Raw genomic sequence first — 20,928 nt, forward strand, 5'->3', positions numbered from 1 at the left:
TTGAGTTATAGCTCATTAGTTTATCTAAATTATATAGTTTTATAAATTTAGGAAATATTAATTTACAACATTGATTTCCAACCAGTAAAATTTGTTAATTTAATCAAGATAGTGAATAAAGTCTCCATTAGGAAAATTCTGTTGTTATTTTATTATATTTTGTTTATTTAACCATTAATAAAAATGATAACTATTTATGGAATGATAATAAATGGATAAAGTAATGGTATTTTATAAAAAAAAATGAATTAATCATAGAAGTACCTCCCCTTTTAGCTTAATTTTGTGATAAACCAATAATCTCTAACACAAATGGTATAGAGCGAGGTCCAAAATCTTTGAAGTCTTGGGTTCAAATTCCACGTTGAGCAAAATTGCAAATTTATAGATTTGTTGAAGACGAAGACTGTACTTGAAGATTGAAAACGAAAAACTATAGAATTGAGAGCTAAAAGTGTCGGCAGCAGCTAGCATTGTTCCGTCAAAATGATGAGAATTGTAAACAATACAATTGTAAGACGACGTATAATTGTAGCTTGGAAATAGTAGTTGTTATAAATAATGAATATATATAATCTCTACTCTGTAAAATGGCCTCAAACAGAAATCTAAGTATGAGAAAAGGGCAAGGAATTACAAAATTTATGAGCACAACAAAATACATACAATTTTCTTAGTTACATTCCACGCAGTACTTGCGCAATATAAACATGCACTTCTGTTTTTTTTCTTTTTTCCATTCTTTTTGTTCAAATTACAACACTGAATTAAGGCAAAGAGTAGCATAACAAGAAACTAAACCTACATTATATCGAGACCTACCTTTCTATCAAATACTTATAGTAACCTAACAAGCAAGGGTTGCCCGATCTACATCCGCCGGGACGGGGAAGGGAGAAGAGGGAAGGGCTTATACAAACCTCAGCGAGGGGAAAAGAGTTGCAAGTCACCTTATAGAGCACAATAATCGACAGAACGACCTTGTACAAGAACCCCGTACAAGAAAAAGTCGATAATCGACAGCCATCTAATACAAAGTCCTGACAAATCAATCAAACATTTTGTCGAGAGTTATTAGTGACCGAAACAACAGTTTCGGCTGCATTTCCAATAAATAACCTCTCACCCTGAAGTTAAAGGCTTCAGGTGAATTCTTTTTCCATAGCCTGCCGATACATATAATCAGATAACAGAACTCGCCAAGGACAGCTCGTGAAGCTCACTTAGCATCCACTCCTCCCCAGTTTGACCGCCAAGGACTATAGCTCTCGTCCCACCGACAACACACGTGCTATGTCCCCAAGCAAACCTCGGTGGTCTCCCGGGTACATTTAAAATTCTCCATGTAGGTTTTTCATCAGTTGGATCGAGGAGATAAAGCTGCGAGGCGGAATGAAGACCAGCAACAGATCCGCCAAAGATTAGAATTCTACCGCTAGGAAGGCTCATAGCTACATGATCAAGCCTCGGAGGCGGGGCTACCCCCCCTGGGTTTCCAGCACCTGGCATTCCACTTCCAGTTACGCATCTCCAACAAGGCTCCTCCTCACTCAAATCCATAGTGAAAACATCACTGGAACGGAATCGAAGAGGACCACTCTTAGCGAGACCACCAAACATCAATATTTTCCTGCCACCATAAACTGAAAGAGTGTGACCGAGCCTTGAAGGCGGTTTCCACACTGCTGGTATCTCCCTCCAGATGGGCTTCTCGATTGACAGATCAAGCAGAAACGTGTCACTAAGTAGTACTCCAGAATCTGCACACCCTCCAGAAACTATCAGCTTGGTTCCATCAAGAGTGCAAGAACTATGCCATGATCGGGGAAGTGGTGGGGCCAATCCAGAAATCTCCCGCCAATTCCGAGGCTTGGCATCCAAGTCAAGAACGAACACATCATTGAGTAAGCCCTGCGTTCCGCAGCCTCCGAACACTACTAAATGAGAGCCATTGACGCAAGATAGTGTATGACCCCAGCGTCCAGGAGGAGGGGAGCTCACTTGGATGTGTTCCCACTCCGGGTTGCTCGAGTTCAAATCCAATACAAAAGTGTCATTCATTGGTTGCATGTTAACACCTTCGCCACCAAAAAGGACAACGCGATTGCCTACTGCACAAGCACCAAAATTGCACCTTGAAGGTTCAACAGCACCTCCAACGGTTAGCTTTCTCCATGCTGCTGCTTCAAGAGTTGTTAATTCTCTTGCAAGCCGACCCCACCCCAATCTCTTTGCTCCAGGTACTGTCTCTAAAACACGTGTTGTTTCACTACCCCAAGCATTCTGACAGACCATCCTCCAAAGATCCTCGCTCTTAGTCAACTCATAGAGTTGCTTACAGACTGAACCAATCGATGCAATGTCTCTTGGAGTTAAACGTGAAAGTATTTTCAGAGACAGAACCTCATCACTCAACTGCAGTATCCCACAAACCCCGCGAGAAACATTGCGGTCCCCTTCTGGAACAGGACGGTAGGTGGAAAAGCCAGAACGAAACAGTTCACCTGATTTTGCAGATTCCTTAATTGAAGAACCAGGCACAGGGCCTAGATCGATATTTGCTTCCGTAAATAACTGGATTCCAATAACATGAGTAATTGTTTCGTCATCTCCATATATTGGTGTAAGCTGCAACCTATTCAATAGAGGAGATCCGTCTTTTCTGAAGTTCAATAATTCACCTTGGAATTCAATGCCCTCCTTAAGGCATCTTCTTATCTCTGAAACCACCGTGGAGTCGACCAAAGGATGCCTTCTTTTGGCAAAAGGTCCTCTACATTGCAAAAAGCGGCTGTAGATTAAAAAAATACAGTGATCAGAACTTATTCCATTAAAGCTACCAAAATCACTATCAAAAGTACCCCTGATACAGCAGCTAAAAACCCCTTGCTGCCATGAAAACCAAGGTTAGCAGGCTAGTGAACCGAGAAAAAGGTCATAAGAAACAAGGCAAACAGAAAAAAGAGAGAGCATCTTTTTACTAACATCACAGAATAAGAACATTTTGCAGTCAGTAAATAAATACCTAGCTTTGCTTTAAAAAAATAAATGAAAAATGAATGAAAAATTAACCAGTTGAGACCACAGACTTCTTCGGCTCGATAACCAGTAACCATCTCAAACTCAGTATTAACATAAACGATAGGATTGTGAGGTTCATGAGCATCTGTAATTAGAACAGCCTCTTGAGGAATACTCCTAAAAGGAAATGAAAGAGAACTACTAGCTTTACTATCATCTTTGACCGTAAATTGCTTGTCCTCGTCAACAATCAGATTTGAATTGCTACCCAACTCCATATAAAGATTCAAAAGATAGAAATACAAGATCATTTAATCTAATCCCATGACTGAGAATACAAAAAAAGTTAAACAAAAAACAAAACAAGTGTGTTTCTTGCAGTGTTCCATAATTTTCATTGTTGTTGATGAGTGTTTCAGACGCTATGCCAGTTACTCAGTGAGCATACGTCTATAAGATAGAAGATAGAGATGAATTCTGGGTCACTTCTTTTTGTTTTTAAAATGTGCCATGTGCCAGTCACATGCCTGCCCTTTGTTACTGATAAGATTATAAAAGATCTCCTCTCTATGCAGAAAAAGGTTTTGTTGGGTTCAGGATTTCTTCATTTACTTTAAAAACTAAATAAAAATACAAGTGTTTTACTTTTTCTCCATGAATTTTTTTTTTTTTTAAGAAGATAAAGATGAGTTTTGGGTCACGTTTTTATTGTTTTTTACATGTGCCATGTGCCAGTCACATGCTAATCTTTGTCTGTGATTTGGTAAAAGATCTTCTTCCAGAAAAGGAAAGGTTTCACACAGAAAAAGGTTTTGTTGGGTTCATGGCTTCTACTTTCTCTTGTTCTTTCACTTTAAAAACTACATAAAATATAGCCTCTTATGCACCCTACCCTTTTATAACTGCACTCAGTATTTAATAGCATTGCTAAAAGAATAACATAATTATCCTTAAACTTAAAGCACTATCATGTGAATATCCTAAAATACAAATAACACATCACCACAATTTTTATGCTTATCCATATAAATACAAAAAATATCAAAAAAATTAGAAAGTGATGTGCCAATGGTTTCTGAATTTTTTATAATATGTTTGGTCCTTTACTTTTTTCTAGTATTTCAGCTTTTTAAAAGTGGATCAAATGAGTATTTTTAGTCATTTTTCGATCACCGGAAAACTAACAAGATTGGAAATAAAATTTAAAATTTACCGAAATGGTTTGTCATTTTGATTTCATAAATACACGTGCATTATTACACACGCTACCATCATTTTTTGCTAGTATGACTGAGAAATTTAAGAAAAATATGAGGTTTATTTTTGTCTTTTTAGCACACTAAAATAACAATTTTAGAAAACTTCAGACACCGCTTAAATAAGAATACAAACTTAATTATCGATGATTCATAATTTCATTTCTTTTTCTGAACTTAATGCTCAAGCAATATGAGATTTGGATCACAAAAAGCATGACTAGCTTTGTGTTTGGAAACTTATAGCTAAAATTCTTTTCTTCATTCATTAATTTACTCATTTATACTGTTTCTCTATCATTTCTCGCTTCTTATTTTTCCAATATTTAAAATATTGATGATCAAGCAAATTAGGTCTGCGGAGGAAACCATTGTTGCACACAAAATGAGAATTTAATTTATTAGAATTATTGCTAATATTATAGCCTCACCTGTTAACTTAAAATTTAGGATACAATGGGTATGTAAGATGGTATTGATATAGTGTGTGATTTTTAGTAGCCCACATATAATAAATCAAATACAAAACATTTCATCACAAGGTAGAATGTGTATGTGTTTGTTCATACTTTAAATCCAAAAGAAACATGATGTATAGGACATGTTAAAGATAATAATAAAGCAATTGTTAGAATCTCACCTAATAAGAAAACAATTATTAGAATCACACACAATAATTTAGATTTATGTTAGAGATACTAATAAAATTATAATTGAAATCTCGTCCAATAATTTAAAATTTTGATTGGAATGATTAAATAAAATTTATGAATTGAATGATTATTTGACGATTTTAATATTATCTAATAGCTAAAGTGTTAAAAAAAAATTATTATGGTAAAAATAAATCAAAAAACTTCAATTAGCGTCTGTTTGGTTCTATTTTCTTCTACAGCTGATACCTTCCAACGATAGATGATTTGCATGGTGTTTGGTGAATTTCTTTAAAAAAAATTGAAAATGTATTTTGAAAATAATAACTTAAAAAACAATAGAATTTTGTTTTTTTACATGGTGAAAATATTAAATAAAAAAATAAAAACATAAAATATCTATACCTTAAATTTTTTAATCTGTATATCTATAATTTTTTAATAGATTAATTATATAAAGCAAGAGATTAAATATTACCTACTCGTAAAAAAATAACTCCAAAACGGAATATGCAAATGATCAGGAGCAAAACAGCTATCAGTTGCAGCATTTTAGATCTAACCAAGCACTTATAAAAAATAAATTTAGGAAAAACACTATATGCTAGCAGACACGCTGAGCCATACAAGAGCTTAACAGGAAATGACATATTTTATATAGGAGCATTTGTGGTTAGTTATTCAAACTTTTATTGCTTAAACAGAAAGTATGTATATTGATGAAGGATAATTGTGCCAGTGTATAAATTTGGAGTGTGATTCTAAAAGGGGGCAATTTTTTCACCAAATATTTGTGTGTTAGTCATTGCTCTAAAATTAAGTCATCACATGCATTCTTTCCTCTTTTCTATGAACTGCTTTTTATTATTGATTAAAAGCTGTTTTTCATTTACATTTCTTTATATTTTTTCTGACTTCTGTGAAACTTTCGTTTACACCATTTGTATTTGGTTTTTTTTCCTTCATTTTAAAAAAAATAAATTGCCACTGCTAGCTTAAAGAGACTATGTAAGATAATCAGAATACAATGTAAGCTTGTACTTCTTGTTACTGTAGGAAGTAGTGACATGCAATTCGAACATTTTATACATGAAAAAAGTGAGAAAGGAAACATAAGCCAAAAGTGAAATATGTCCTAAAACTTCCAGGAAAGAAATAAAATAGTAAATGTGAACTTAAAGTTACCCCTCATCATTATATTCTTCAAAAATTTCTTTTGAAAAGAAAAGGAAATACCTATTTTCTCCAAAAGCACATTTTGAGTCTTAGACCTCTACAAAATGTCAATAGATGAATCACGCACGTTTAGTAGCTCCATCGGTTTCAATATTGAGAAGTCAAAAGTAGCACAACATTGCTATTGCTTCTTTATTTTTTGATTGGGATCCTCTCAAGTTCACTTCAACTTGAGAGGTCAACTTCAACGAATTTACAGCATTCTTTACAAAAGGAATGGTGCAGATTTGTTGAACTTGATCTCTCAAGTTGAAATGAACTTGAAGTTGAAGGGATCTTAATCCATATTTTTTATCTTAGGGTTTAATACAGCATAACCATTGTTTTCTTAAATCACTAAGCCACATCTACTAGTCACTGTTTGTCAAAACTCAAAAACATCACCAAATGCAACTATACTTGGTGTATCATTCAAACTTAGTCTCGCAATTAACCAATCCCTAATAAAGCTTTAAACCCACACACCATAGCATTTTTATTCCGTCCGGCTTCACTCTTCTTGGCAATAATTCATTTACAATACAGAGCTTCTAAAGGCTCTAGCACATTCTTATTAATCTTCTCAAATTGCAGCAATAAGCTTTCTAGGCGTCCAAAGTTTTACCACAAGAACCAAGCCCATTTATTAAATACCATAATCAGCCTACCAAAATACCTAAATTCAAAAACACTAATGGCTAAAACTAGTTTACACAGAAAGATCAAGCTAATAACATTAATAACAGATTAGCTAAAATGCCTTAATAGTGCTACTTCCCCACATCACTATAATTAAAAGTGTTCGAATTTAGTTTCCATGGGTTATGAACTTATAAATTACAATGAGATGATATTTTGAGTTCAATATTGATAATTTGAATTTTATAGTGTATATTGCGCCATTAAAAATTGGAACTTTGAATGTTCAAAACAAATGTCAACCAAATTTGAACACCTCTGACTGTTATACAATAAACACTTTATTTAAGTATAAGAATTACAAAGGAGCTTAGAAATAGATTCTCAGGAGGTAGGACCAAATATAAACAATACAAAAGTCAAAAAAGAGAACATTTTATATAAACTAACAAAACTCTACACTTCAAAGTAAACCCCTAAGAAAAAGAAGAGAAGTGGATGACAACTAACCCAGTTACGACCAAGAACTCGTTTGGCTCGATAAAAGGCAATGAACATATATAACAGGATGATCAGATCCAAGAGCTACTATAATTACAAATGCTCCATAGCTCAGATGCAAATTGCTATCCCACTCCATATGAATCAGACACCAAAACAAAGATCAATATGAACGTGAACCATTCTAGAAAGTGTTTATTTTTTGTTGGAATGGTGTGAAGTGGAAGGACAAATGAAGAAGATGAGAGAATGCGTAGTGGGTAATGCTTGAGAAATTCAGCAACCATTCTACGTGAGGCAGTACAAGTCATTTTAGTACTTTTAACAAATTCCATGTGCCGGTCAAACTCATTGCCTAACCTTTGTTTTTGGTTTGGTAAAAGATCATCATATAGGGAAAGAGAAAGATAATATCTACATGTGTGTGGGTTAGTGTGCGTTGAGCTTGCACTTTTATGTATAGTGGTTATTTAGGTCAAGGACATGAGGCCTTTTACTTTTATTCCTTTTCTTTTTTACCCTAGGTAAAAGATAAGAGCCGATATTTAATTATCATCGAGAGTTTGGCTATGACAAGCAAGTTAATTTCTGAATGCACAATAAAGGACGCCCTTAAACTTGCAGAGAAAAAGTAAACTAGTCAACATTAGATAAGCTTCTCCCAATCATCATCTAATTCTTTTTCATTATATTTGTTGGAAAGAAAGGTAAATGCGTACCTCCTCTAAAAGAACATTCCAACCTATACATAGTATAGATAAATGAAGACATAATTACTAGCTTTTGCTTTCTTAATTTATTTTTACAAATCTAAGCCCTGCACTAACAATTCAACTACCTCAAACGCTCCGAAATATGGCCAAAACTATTCTCGTTGAAACTCTAAACTATTGCCAAAGCACATTTAGTTGGTGTGTCCTTCATGCTTAACCACACAACCTTTCCCGTTACTCCTAACCACTCTGAATCTACTTATTCACATAAGCATATCAAACCCTCACCATTCCTAGTAAATCTATTTAATTGTCAAAAGGACCCAATACCGCGACACAGTTATTCCTCTCCTCAAATTGCAGCAATTATCGGCTTGCTAAGCATCTAAATGTTCACCACCAAACACGTATATCACATACTCTAATAAACCTAAGAATTGCCTAAACCCAAATTTACTAATAACCTAACTACAATTGCACATAGAGAACAAACTTATAACAGCACAATTCAAAGTAAACACCTTTAAACTTGAAAACACATAACCAAAGCAAATAAACTCTAATTAACATCAACATAAAAGAGATTCTCAATCAAATAAGCAAAACCCTACGCTTCAATAAAAAAAATCAAAAAAAATTGAGAGAAATTTCATAGAATTACTAACCAGTTACGACCAAGAACTTCTTCAGCTCGATACCCAGTAACCATTTCAAAAACAGTATTAACATAGATAATAGGATTGCCAGTTTCAAGAGCATCCGTAACAACAAATCCACACGGTGCCGTTTGGAGCAAATTCCCTACAGGAAACGGCAGAGGCCCAATACCGCCGCTATTGTTACTACCATCGTCTTCGCCACTGACCAAAAATTCCTCTTCCTCATCGCCGCTCAGATCCGAATTGCTATCCCACTCCATAACCATCCAAGAAAGATACTGAAATTGTAATCTAACCCATTAATGGGAATGACCAAAAATGATCAAATTGGGGGTTTTGAAGAGAATTTGTTTGATTTTATAATTTGGGGGTAAAATGAAATGAAGAAGACGATGATGATGAAGAAGAAGAGGGGTGAGACAATGAGTGGTCGGTAATGTTTGATAATTTTTATATTTTTTTTCAGCTAAATGTTTTTTATTTTCTTTTGGACAAAAGGAAAAGTATTGTAAGAGTTTTGGGTTTGAAGTTCTTATTAGAGGAAGGGGTTTTCTTTGTTAGGTTGACAACTTCAGGGGTTAAAAAATAATTTAGCTTTTTCTATTTTTTTTATATAATTGGAGAGGGGATGCTTGTGAAACATGAAAGGGATAAGGTACATAAATGACCATAATATTTATTCAAAATTTTACTTGGCCTTTTATGTTTTTCCAATTTTAGTTTGGACCCTTATGTTTTTTAACAAAAAATACACATGAGTTCATTAAGCAGTCTAATGCGACACTCTTTTTCCGCCACAAAATTTCAACGTCGCAATGTCTGTTTGTAAAAAAAGTATAAAAATGATCCTCGTATTTATTCCGACTGTTATTTAGTTATTTAGTATTTTTTGGATCTTAATTTTAAACTTATATTTTTTTTGAATTGGATGTCTATATTAAAAAAAATATGGTGTGGCGTCAATTTAAAAACTTAGCGACATGCACAATCTTAATTTAGTAACAAATAGTAACACATAAACTATTAATTTTAGTAAATTATGATTTTAATTTATGTACACAAATAAATAACTAAATCTTTTTAACTCAAATTTTTGATTTGTTGTAATGTTTTTATATTGTTTTGTACTCGAGGGTTTAGCCAAATGGCTAAGTCTCTTATTGTGCATGGGATCGGGGGTTCCATCCCGACTCTCCACACGCTCTGTTTTGTGTAAGTTTTGTTTCGTTTGGTTTAAAAATTAAACAACAACAATAATAATAATAATAATAATAATAACCGATCTCTACTAATTCCCATTAACATCTAATCTATATTAGGGGGGTCACAGTCTTATTTTAATGTACTACATAATGTAGTGATCTAGTTAATGATTTTTTCCCTCTTTTCTTAGATTATATAATTTTAAAAGATGAATGATAATTAATACTACTAATACTAAATAATTGTGGTAAAAATATACACTTCAAAAAATAAAACTGGTGGAGAAAGAAATAAAATTAAGAAGGCCTAATTTCTTAAGAATGTTAAATATTTTCGGATTTCAACACTTTCAAAAAAATCAATTATAGTCAAATTTCATTAAATATATTTTCACTAAAACTAAAATATACTTATCACAACTTGGTTAAAGCTGGAATTTTCAATTTTTGTTATTAGAATTGGAATTTTTAATATTTTTTATTAGAATTAAAATTTTCACTTCTTTTACTATTAGAATTGATCCCATAGTTATTTTTATTTTTTAAGACATGAAGCTAAAAAGAGTAAAGTACAAATCAAAAGACAAAGATCTAATAAGTTGGTATGTGTGCTCGCTTTACTTCACTCTAACCCAACCCAAAGCCAATCCCTTTTTCACTCATCACTCACTCAATTTCCTTTCTCTCTAATCACAATGCCAATCAACAGAGACCCATCAACGCCGCCGCCCATGATCGGCAAAATCGGACCTTACACCGTCTTCATGACCCCACCTGCCACCCCTAAACCGCCGTCGCCGCTTTTTGAATCCCCTAAAAAGATGGTTTCTTCGCCTCCGCCGGTGCTTCCTCCGCCTCAACAGATCGACAAGTCTCTCTCTTCTCACTCTTTACCAAACGGTTCCGTTTCTGGGTTCTTTAAAAATGCTGTCACCAGAGTTCAAAATGGTATCTTTTAGCTTCTTAAACTATTTTTAAGATCATGGGTTTGTTTGATTTTCATGGTTTTTAATTGGGTGGTTGTGCTTTTTTTTCAGCTCATTCGAGCTTAGATGAGCATTTGGCACGGTGGTTTGGGTTGAATCAGTCCAAGTATCAGTGGGCGTTGGATGATTATTATGAGACCAAGGAATTGGTATGGTAATTTATTTTTGTTTTTCTGTTTTATAAATGTTCTTCATGTGTCAAAAATGTTTAATTGAAGGACTTAAATGTTATTTTCTTATTGTTTTGTTATTTGTGTAGCTTAAGATGACTGTCATAATTAAGGATACTATTAAATTTGGTAGGATTAAGATACATTGTTGCTGAAGCTAAAACTAGATTTAAAGTTGCTTAGAAGCAAGTGCTTTTTGATTTATTTTCCTTCCGTTTTGGTCCCTTGCCACCCGTCAAACCGGCTGTTTCATGCTTTAAAAGATTATGAGTTGTTTGGTTTGTTTCTTAATGTATGTAAAAATTTGGCATTGCTTTGATTGGTTTCTTTCATGGAAGCTAATTGCAGTATATTAGATGAGGTTTCATGTTTTTGCCCCCTTTTTTGCTTCTTCGGGATATATTATATTATAACAGTAGTGCTTATAGAATGTGATGATTGGAACAGAGAGCCAGATGAAGACAATGGTTAGTGTAGAATAGATTGACGGAATATGGTATGATGACGAAAATTTGATTTGAAATCAGTTGGGGAGTTATTCTGCTAATTATTAGTTAAAGCTTCAATTTGTTTTGTTTTAAAAAAGAAGAAATTATCTATATTTCCTTATTCTACCAACCAATCTACTGTCAAGATGGTTTATTTTACTGTTGAGTAGCTTATGCGTTTATCAATACCTTATGCATATAAGAGTAACTGTAATGACAATATGAACTCTTTGTAAAATGTAACTTTTAAGGGCTCAGTTGAGACCTACAATTGTGATGCAAGAGACAGAACAAATCACTTGGTATTACGGGTTAATTGAGTCGAGTTAAAGTTGTATTGCTAGAGGAAAAGCTGCATATGTTACAACTCATATACATTGAAATTTGTTGAAATTTCGAGTCTTTAACGAAGGAGAATTCGATTGAAATTCGCTTCCTATGGTCGAATTGCTGAAAATGCCTTACCACAGAAAAAGGACAACTATGTTATGCAGTTTCTTCTGCCCAGAGGACCTACATATGTTATGTCTTGTTTTCATTGTTCGTCAATTTTTTCCTTAAAAACAACCTGTGCAGCACTAGTATTGATTCAAATCAATTAGTTATCTGGCTCTATGCACTTCAGAATTGTGAAACACAGAGTTTTTGGTCCTACTTATCTGATTGTACAAAATGCTAAAAACAAAATTTGACTCCCCGGTCCCCACTATATAGAATATTAGTGAAACACAAGATTAAAAATTTTGTTTAGTTTTTCATATTTGTTTTGGTAAGAGATGCAATAGGTATTGCGAGAGGTCTCATAAATTTGGTTTCTCTTGTAATCCTTGCTCCTAAAGAAAATTAATTGCAAAAGACAAATATTCTTCCAAAATGAAGATTAAACAAGTAATGTAGATATTTATTTGATGCGTAAGCTACTCTTTTATTCAGTGGTTATGTTTCTGTATGATAGGACCATCAGGATTTACGCTTGTGTTTTCTGAATAAAACCGTGGATATGGCAATCTTGTAATCTAATGGTTCGAACTATCAATACAAAATGCAATGGTGGTTTATATGTCGTTACTATTAATGTTCCTAGTTTCTTACCATCTGTGTTTTTTTCATCGGATTTCTATTTTGGATGCTTAGCATAATGTTATAAGACTGTTCCTTAGTCGGTTCATCTCTTATGTTGCTTGACGTTTTAATTTCTCCATTGCAGGGAAAGGATGATCCAAAAGCTAAAGACATTTCAAGCAAAGTACAAACTGTATAATATGGCTGGGCCGGTACATAACATTTTGCATAACTTCTCTTTTCTGAATGGGTTTGTATCATTTTCTGTTTGATCAAAAATTAATTGCATATTTTGTTGTCCTCATGATTGTTGGTACGCAGTTTGCAAAACACGCGAGGATGCATTTTGTAGTACCCTCGTATACCATATAAGTAATTTATAGGAGACAACAGTGATCTCTCCGGATGTTTAGAAGGGAATATTGTCCGAGTAATTGGAAATCCGCCTTTCTGCAATTTGTAACTTAATGCAGCAGTTAACCATGTTTGGTTGTGTATTAGCTAGGCTAAGTTATGTAGTCTCTTTACGAGTCAAAATGTTTTTGCACCGGTTTTTCGGTTTGCGTAGTCGATGAAACTGCTGTCTCAGTAGAGTGCTCCAAGTTGTGGAGATGTAATTCTTGCTGTACTAAACTAAAGCATTGACTTTACTTCAGAGTGATGCTGCAGAAGTTAAACCATTTTAGCCAATTGTTTCTACTTCTTCCATGAATTTGATAATACTAGTTTCGCATTACGTGCTATGCACGTGGCTCGTAACGTAACTCGTCAATGAACATATTAGTAAATTTATTATAATTATATCAATTTTTATTTATAATTAATATTAAATTAGTAAAGAATTTTTATAAAAATAAATATAATATATTCGTCTATTAAATTTTTTTTCATACTGAATTTATTCTTCTTTTGGTTTTATAATAACCATAATTAAATAATTAATTTTATTTTATTAATAATAAGATATAAATTTAAATAATATTATATTTACCAAATACAATATTTTAATTTTGTAGTTCAATCAAACTAAAAGATAGGTATTCCTACTAATTTGGAAACAATTTAGTTATTTTTTACATACTAAAAACCAAATTGGAAATAATTTAGCTACCTAGTCTAATTAGGACTTTAATTACAATAGTGATTAATTAAATAACTAATTAGTTAATGACTATAAAGCCTTTATTTAGTAGTAAACTGAAAAGGATTATTCAGTAAATTTGCATGTCCCCCCCCCCCCTCCGTACTTTTATATATAGTACTAGCGTTTCACCACGTGCTACGCACGTGAGCGACATTTATATGACCTGTTGTATATATTATTTATTAATTCAATTATTAAATAATTAAATTTGAAATTAATATTTCCGTGATATTCACGTGAGCGATATTTAAATGACCCGTTATATATTAATAATAATTAAATTATTTAACTAATACACTTTTTCATAAATTATCATTAATTGTTGTCTAATTCTAGAATAGTCTATATATCACAAATTTAGTGTAATAGTTTTTATGGTTAATCTAGATAAACAAATTAAGATTGTTTTATGAATTATTCCATGTAAATAGTAATTAAAATTATCACAAATTAAGATTGTTAAATAAATAGTAATGTTTCATAAATTATCATCAATTTTTGTATATATTCTTATGCTCCATGCATATGAGTATTAAAATAAATACAATGTAAGAAGCAAACATAAATTACTTCCATGTAAGCTTATAGCTTGTAATGAAATACTTTCATGTAATAAAATTATAACGTATAAAAATCATAACATCAATATAGATATATTTTGTTAAAGACAAAAAAACAAAAATATGACATACATTATGACGGAAACTTGCATCTGCTTCGTTCTCTACTTGTTAGTAAGGACGTTAAACTTGCATCTGCTATTATTTCCTCCTTCTCATAATACTTTGTCCATATTCTCTTTTTGCAACATAAATTTTTGTAACTGTGAAGTCCTCGGATTATGTTTTATAGTGTTTGCTATATGACTCTTTATACCACATATATATTCATAGATTAAATTATAGTGGCCATCGGTTAGTTAACTTCTTTTTATTAGGTTTGGAATCCTAATTAGCTTCTATTATAAATTCTTTAATTTTTAATTTGCATTAGTTTATTAGAACTAGTTTCGCATTACGTGCTATGCACGTGGCTCGTAACGTAACTCGTCAATGAACATATTAATAAATTTATTATAATTATATCAATTTTTTATTTATAATTAATATTAAATTAGTTAAGAATTTTTGTAAAAGTAAATATAATATATTCGGTTATTAATTTTTTTTTCATACTGGATTTATTCTTCTTTTGGTTTTATAATAACTATAATTAAATAATTAACTTAATTTAATTAATAATATCTTTAAAAATAATAAGATAGAAATTTAAATAATAATATATTGACCAAATACAGTATTTTAATTTTGTAGTTCAATCAAACTAAAAGATAGGTATTCCTACTAATTTGGAGACAATTTAGTTATTTTTTGCATACTAAAAACTAAATTGGAGATAATTTAGCTACCTATTCTAATTAGGACTTTAATTACAATAGTGATTACTTAAATAACTAATTAGTTAATGACTATAAAACCTTTATTTAGTAGTAAACTGAAAAGGATTATTCAGTAAATTTGCTTGTCCCCCCCCCTCCATCCGTGCTTTTATATATAGTATAGATATAGATATAGATTAGGTTTGTACTTAATCTTGTAATTTTTTTAATTATTGAAGGCTAGCTTTGTAATTTTGTCTGTTCCCCCCCCCCTTCACACTTATAGAATAGTTATAGATAGATAGATATAGAATAGATAGATGTAATGTGTGTTAAGAGTTAAAGCTGTTGGCAATTTTATGTAGCTGGAGCTTGGGGTGTGCAAAAACCAAATCGAATTGAATAATCGAACTGCTAAATTTGATTTGACAAGGCCAAACCCATATAAACGTCCCTATACTTTACACTTTTTTTTCTATAGGTCCTTATACTTCATTTTTGTATTATTTGGTCCATCTATTTACTTATTTTTGATTTTCAGGTCCTTTGTGAGTTTTTTCCAGTCCCTCTACTTATAATTTTTATTTCCTCTAGTCTCTCTACTTACAATTTTTGTTTCCTCCAGCCACACAAAAGGACCGGAAAAAACTCATAAAGGACCTGAAAATAAAAAATAGGTGAGTAGAGGGACCAAATAATACAAAAATGAAGTATAAGGACCTACAGAAAAAAATGTGTAAAGTACAGGGACCTCTATATGGGTTAAACCATTTGACAATTTAAAGAAAAAATGTTTTTGGTTAAACTGAACTGAAAAAATTAAATTGGACTGACTTGTTTAGTTTGAAAATTTAATTGAACAGACTTGTTTAGTTTATTGCTTTTTCTAAATATATACATAAAGATAATTTAAATATTATTTTCTGTCACTTTTACATATTTGAATAAATTTATGCAACCTTTAATTTTAAATAAAAGAATTTCTGACGTATAATTTTAATTTTAAATCAGAATAATGCCTCATAATTGGCGCAATTTATATAATTGTTGGATCAGAAATGTTCAAATTACTTTGTAAGAGTATATTTGGTAAAATAGTTAATTGTAGTTAAAAAAATTATATTTCCTAAATTATACATAAATTTTATTATTTTTTTCTATTATCATAAAAATGTATAATTTAGGAAGACAAATTCAGTCTCCTACTAGGACTAATCAATAATCCAAACTACGAAAACATAAATATCTATCTATATTTTAAAAAAGGAAAATATTTTTCTCTCTATATATTTGTATCTTAGGTCAGATTATTCTCCAATTTGCATGCCCATCTCTCTCTCTAAAACCATGCATCGATATATCCTCTCCCAATTATCACCACCGTCTCCGCCGCCGGATCAACCATTATGGATACCTAACCACAATCACGTTACCCAATTTGACATTCTAATACTTATTTGTGTTCTGATTTATTTCATCGCTATTACAATATTTTGCTTATGGACTCTTCGCTTGTCTAATACTCACTACTTATACGATGACGAGGACGATGACGAACCAGAATATGTTCATCTCGACATTGAAAACGTTCATCGCGACGCTCGAATCAACGCTCGAATCGACGCTCAAATCGACGCTGCAGAACGTCGAAACACGGAAGAACGGCGATCGAGAAGGACCATTGAAATTTTAAAGTTATTCAAGAAAGTTGTTTACAGCAAGAACAAGGTTGATGATGGTGATGACGAGTGCCCTATTTGCTTAGAGAAATTCGAAGATGAAAACAAGTGTGTGGTGCTTCCTTGCAGTCACATGTTTCATGAACTGTGCCTGCAAAATTGGCTAAATAAGAATATTTCATGCCCTATTTGTCGAGCTGATGCTTGGAAGTTTGGCTTTGAAAATCAAGTTTAATGGGTTTGGCATATATTCAAAACCCTAACTTTAGGCCATGTTTGGTTCATGGAATGAAATAACATAGGATAAAATAGCTATTCCATGAAGAATGAAATACCTATTTTTTATTTTTTGAGAGGAATAGTTATTCCACAAAATTATGGAATAGCAATTCTGTGGAGTTACTATTTCATGAACCAAAGTGAGGAATAAATATGCAATATGGAATAGCTATTCTATTTCGGATATATTCCATGAATCAAATATGACCTTACTGGAATTTGGCTTATATTTCAAAACCCTAATTCGATCATTAACATGGTTCGGATGCTTAATGTTTGGTGAGAGACTAGCTAGTGGTTTAATTGTACTTTCTAAAGTTCTTTTGATTTTTTTTTTCAAATAATCATATTTTGTATTAGAGATTTTTAAAGAGTTATATGTTTAACAAGTATGTTATTTAATTTTGATTTAATATCCCAAAAAATCTCACTTTTTAGTCTTTTTTAATTTTATCCGATAATATAGAATCACCAATTGTACCCAATATATATATATATATATAAAAATTAGATATTTTTGTCTGTCGGTTTTAGAAATTTAGATAAATATATACAATCCCCTAATTACATATATTTTAAAAAATCTAGCCACCTCTCCTCACTTTTTTCTCTAAAAAATCCTAGCCATCTATAGTTTTTCTCCTAAATTTTTTTGGCTATCGTCAATGGTTTAGTTTTACTGTTGATGGTAATCTTCTATTTTTATTTTATTTTAATTTCATAAAATATAAAAAATAGCTAACTTTTTTATTTTATTGATGGATTGACATTTATTGACAAAGCGCAAATCTAATTCAATTTTCTTAAATCATGAATTGAAGATAGATTGAAAGTTTTTCAACAATAATGAAACCGTTTATGTGCTATAGTAATTTTTTTTATATGTTTCATTATTTGTCTTTTTGGTAATTTTGTTTATCATTTATGTATGAAAGGACTTTTATCATTTTTTTTATAAAAAGTTTGTTGTTCCTTTTTTATAAAGGATTTTTTAGATAGCGGTTGTATCCAATATCAGATGATGGAGAAATTTAAACGAAGACTGTACTTTATTCTTAAACAACTAGATAATTATTTATTGAGAAAACCACAAAAATATACATATTTAAATAGAAAATAACCAAAATACACACCAATCTAATAATTTACATTGATACCAAAAAAAGGTAAAAGTTTACATATTCTAACCAAACCACTAAATAGGAGACATGTGTCACACTCAAAGTCAAAAAAAAGGTCAAAAACGTGTGATTTTTTGGTCAAAAACGCGTCTGACGCGCGTCAGAAATGCGTCTGACGCGCGTCAGAAACGCGTCTGACACACGTGGCTGTCACATGTCAGCACGTGTCATCATGTCAATTTAATATCAACATGTATCATATATGTATCTGTTATGTATCTGGACTGTATCACAGCTACATTTTCTCATATTTCTAAAAACAAAAACATATATATATATATATATATATATATATTATTTATATGTATTATTTATATGTATTATTTATGTGTATCTGAGGTGTATAAATAATATATTTTAAATTAAAAAATATATATATCACATGTTTTAAAAACGCACAAATTATATTACAAAATAGTATATATTATATATATATATATATATATATATATATACATTGTATTTGAAAAATGTATCTTTCTATTAAATATTTGATGCTTGTCCCGATCTTTTTTTTTTTCATGTTGCACAAGTTTTCACTTTTCAGCTCAATATATTATTTACATCCATAATATATTTATGATGTATTGGCCATATATCTATAGTGTATTACAAAATATAGATGATACATAGATGATACATCAGTATTGTATTAAAAATTTATTATTGATTTTTCTTCTTCATATCTATGATGTATGAATGTTGTATTTATGATATATCAGTAATGTATTACGATGTATTGACAATGTATTCGTCATTTGAAATTCATTTTACTGAAAATTGTGAGTTGGAGACCGATTCTAGAAATTATTATAATCAATGATATATAATAATATTTATTTCGTTAAAATAATTAAAAAAAGATAAGAACATGTATTTACGATATATCATTGGCGTATCTATGATGTGTCCAATATGTATATATGTGATATATACATGAACAAACTGAAACAATAACAATGTAATATATTCATAAACAATAATTTTTTTTAATACATATCAGCGATGTATTACAATGTATCTATAATGTATCATTCATTTTGAAATTTATTTTGTTCAAAATAATCATTCTGAGTTGGAGATGGATTTTAAAAATTATAATCAATGGTGTATCAAAAAAAATTATTTCGTTAAAATAATAAACAAAGGATAAGAATATGTATCTACGATGATATGTATTTATAATGCATTGGCGATTTATCTACAATGTATTAGTGGTGTATATACAATGTATCGTTGATGTATCCGACATATAAAAATTATAAAATTTATATATAAAAATTGCTTCTAATATGTATTCGTTATATGTATCTAAAACGTGTCTTCTTATTAAGTATTTAAAAGTTTGATCCGTCCTTTTTTTCATGTTGTATGAGGTTTTGCTTTCAGCTCAATTTGTTATTTATATTTATAATGTATTTACGATGTATCGGCATGTATTTTCAGTGTATTGAAGATATAGATGATACATCGGTAATGTATTAAAATTTTATTATTAATTTATTGCTTTATATCTATGATGTATCGATGGTGTATTTATAATATATCGGTAATGTATTACGATTTATCGATAATGCATCGGTCATTTTTAAATTTATTTCGTTAAAATAATCCAAACATGTATCATCTATGTATCTGTTATGTATCAGATACATAGATGATACATGTTTGGATTATTAATAAAAGTTCGGTTTGGTTCGGTTCGGTGAAAAACCGAAATTTTTTACTTTCTCTATTTTTTAATTTTTTTATCATAAAAAAATTCTAATATTAAATAATAAATGTCTAATAAATATTTTTATATATTTATTAGCATAATTATATGTTGTATGAAATTTATTAGTTTATATATCAACTATAATTAAAATATTAAAACCAAAAAATATAAATTTACATAAATTTATATTTTTTTTATTTTTTAATAATTGTTCGGTTTTTCGGTTTTTAAAATGCTCAAACCGAACCGAAAACCGAACACCAAACTTTTATCTAATTACAAACCGAACCAAACCATATTCACCAAAAAACCAAGCTATAATTGTAATTTCGGTTCGGTTCGGTGAAACGGTTCAGTTTGATTCGGTTTTTGCACAGACCTATTTACAAGTGAAATTAACACAAAACCCACAAATCAAATAGAAATCTAAATCTACATTAGCTATGCATTCAGCTCTGACTTTAGATCTTATTCCCCTTTTCTTCAGTGACAACTTGTCCACTATTGGCCGGTTCGTCAGCACTTTCTACAATGGACCTAGAGAGAACGCACAAAAACAAAAAGCTTGCCTTCACACCTACAAATTAATCATATGAAATTCAGTTTTTCAATTTTAGGAGTTATCAAACACCAAAACAATGATTGAAGCATTTCATCCAACAAATTAACAAAGAGAAGGAAAAAGATAAACAAAAAATCCTCTCATTCACATCAATTATTTGCATCGTCGTCATTTTTCCGCTAACTGACGTTTCACCCGAATACTTAAACTGATCCAAAATATTCAATGAAAATAATTAAAAATAACCTAATTTACCTCAAAAACCATTTAAAATACTTATAAACTGATATACAATTTAACTGCGAGAAGTAACGATTCCTTAACAGAGAGACGCTCCATAGCTTTGGCGTAAATCGCAGGATATGGACTGAAAAGAGGAGAGCGGTATAGCAGCGATATAGATTCTTTTGAATGTTGTTTCTT

General features: G+C 31.1%; 3 protein-coding genes across 4 annotated transcripts; 2 read left to right on the forward strand and 1 right to left on the reverse strand.

Annotated features, from left to right (window-relative positions):
- Positions 1-615: 615 nt before the first annotated feature.
- LOC126667794 (adagio protein 1) lies at positions 616-9,156 on the reverse strand. 2 transcript variants are annotated; one of them, XM_050360875.2, is made up of 2 exons: positions 8,664-9,156; positions 616-2,791 (listed from the first exon to the last, which is right to left on the reverse strand). In XM_050360875.2, the coding sequence occupies exons 1-2, from the start codon at positions 8,921-8,923 to the stop codon at positions 1,183-1,185; spliced, it is 1,869 nt and encodes a 622-aa protein (XP_050216832.1). In that variant the 5' UTR covers positions 8,924-9,156; the 3' UTR covers positions 616-1,182. The 2 variants fall into 2 exon arrangements, with proteins under 2 accessions (XP_050216832.1, XP_050216833.1); XM_050360876.2 differs by lacking the exon at positions 8,664-9,156 and adding an exon at positions 3,073-3,571.
- A 1,285-nt stretch (positions 9,157-10,441) lies between these two features.
- Positions 10,442-13,255, forward strand: LOC126666616 (uncharacterized). Its single transcript, XM_050359440.2, has 4 exons — positions 10,442-10,807; positions 10,897-10,994; positions 12,711-12,777; positions 12,887-13,255. The coding sequence occupies exons 1-3, from the start codon at positions 10,555-10,557 to the stop codon at positions 12,762-12,764; spliced, it is 405 nt and encodes a 134-aa protein (XP_050215397.1). The 5' UTR covers positions 10,442-10,554; the 3' UTR covers positions 12,765-12,777; positions 12,887-13,255.
- A 3,179-nt stretch (positions 13,256-16,434) lies between these two features.
- LOC126668782 (uncharacterized) lies at positions 16,435-17,001 on the forward strand. Its single transcript, XM_050361958.1, has one exon. The coding sequence runs from the start codon at positions 16,435-16,437 to the stop codon at positions 16,999-17,001; it is 567 nt and encodes a 188-aa protein (XP_050217915.1).
- The last annotated feature ends 3,927 nt before the right edge of the window (positions 17,002-20,928 follow it).

The sequence above is a fragment of the Mercurialis annua genome, linkage group LG2 (assembly GCF_937616625.2).
Source record: "Mercurialis annua linkage group LG2, ddMerAnnu1.2, whole genome shotgun sequence".
NCBI classification, from domain to species: domain Eukaryota; kingdom Viridiplantae; phylum Streptophyta; class Magnoliopsida; order Malpighiales; family Euphorbiaceae; genus Mercurialis; species Mercurialis annua.

Bases quoted from the DNA above. Each gene is read 5' to 3' on its own strand.
- LOC126667794 (XM_050360875.2), bottom strand. From the start codon at position 8,923: ATGGTTATGGAGTGGGATAGCAATTCGGATCTGAGCGGCGATGAGGAA. The intron at 2,792-8,663 runs GTTAGTAATTCT...TTTAATCTACAG, and splicing joins GAAGTTCTTGGTCGTAACTG to CCGCTTTTTGCAATGTAGAG.
- LOC126666616 (XM_050359440.2), top strand. From the start codon at position 10,555: ATGCCAATCAACAGAGACCCATCAACGCCGCCGCCCATGATCGGCAAA. The intron at 10,808-10,896 runs GTATCTTTTAGC...CTTTTTTTTCAG, and splicing joins TGTCACCAGAGTTCAAAATG to CTCATTCGAGCTTAGATGAG. The intron at 10,995-12,710 runs GTATGGTAATTT...TCTCCATTGCAG, and splicing joins ATTATGAGACCAAGGAATTG to GGAAAGGATGATCCAAAAGC.
- LOC126668782 (XM_050361958.1), top strand. From the start codon at position 16,435: ATGCATCGATATATCCTCTCCCAATTATCACCACCGTCTCCGCCGCCG.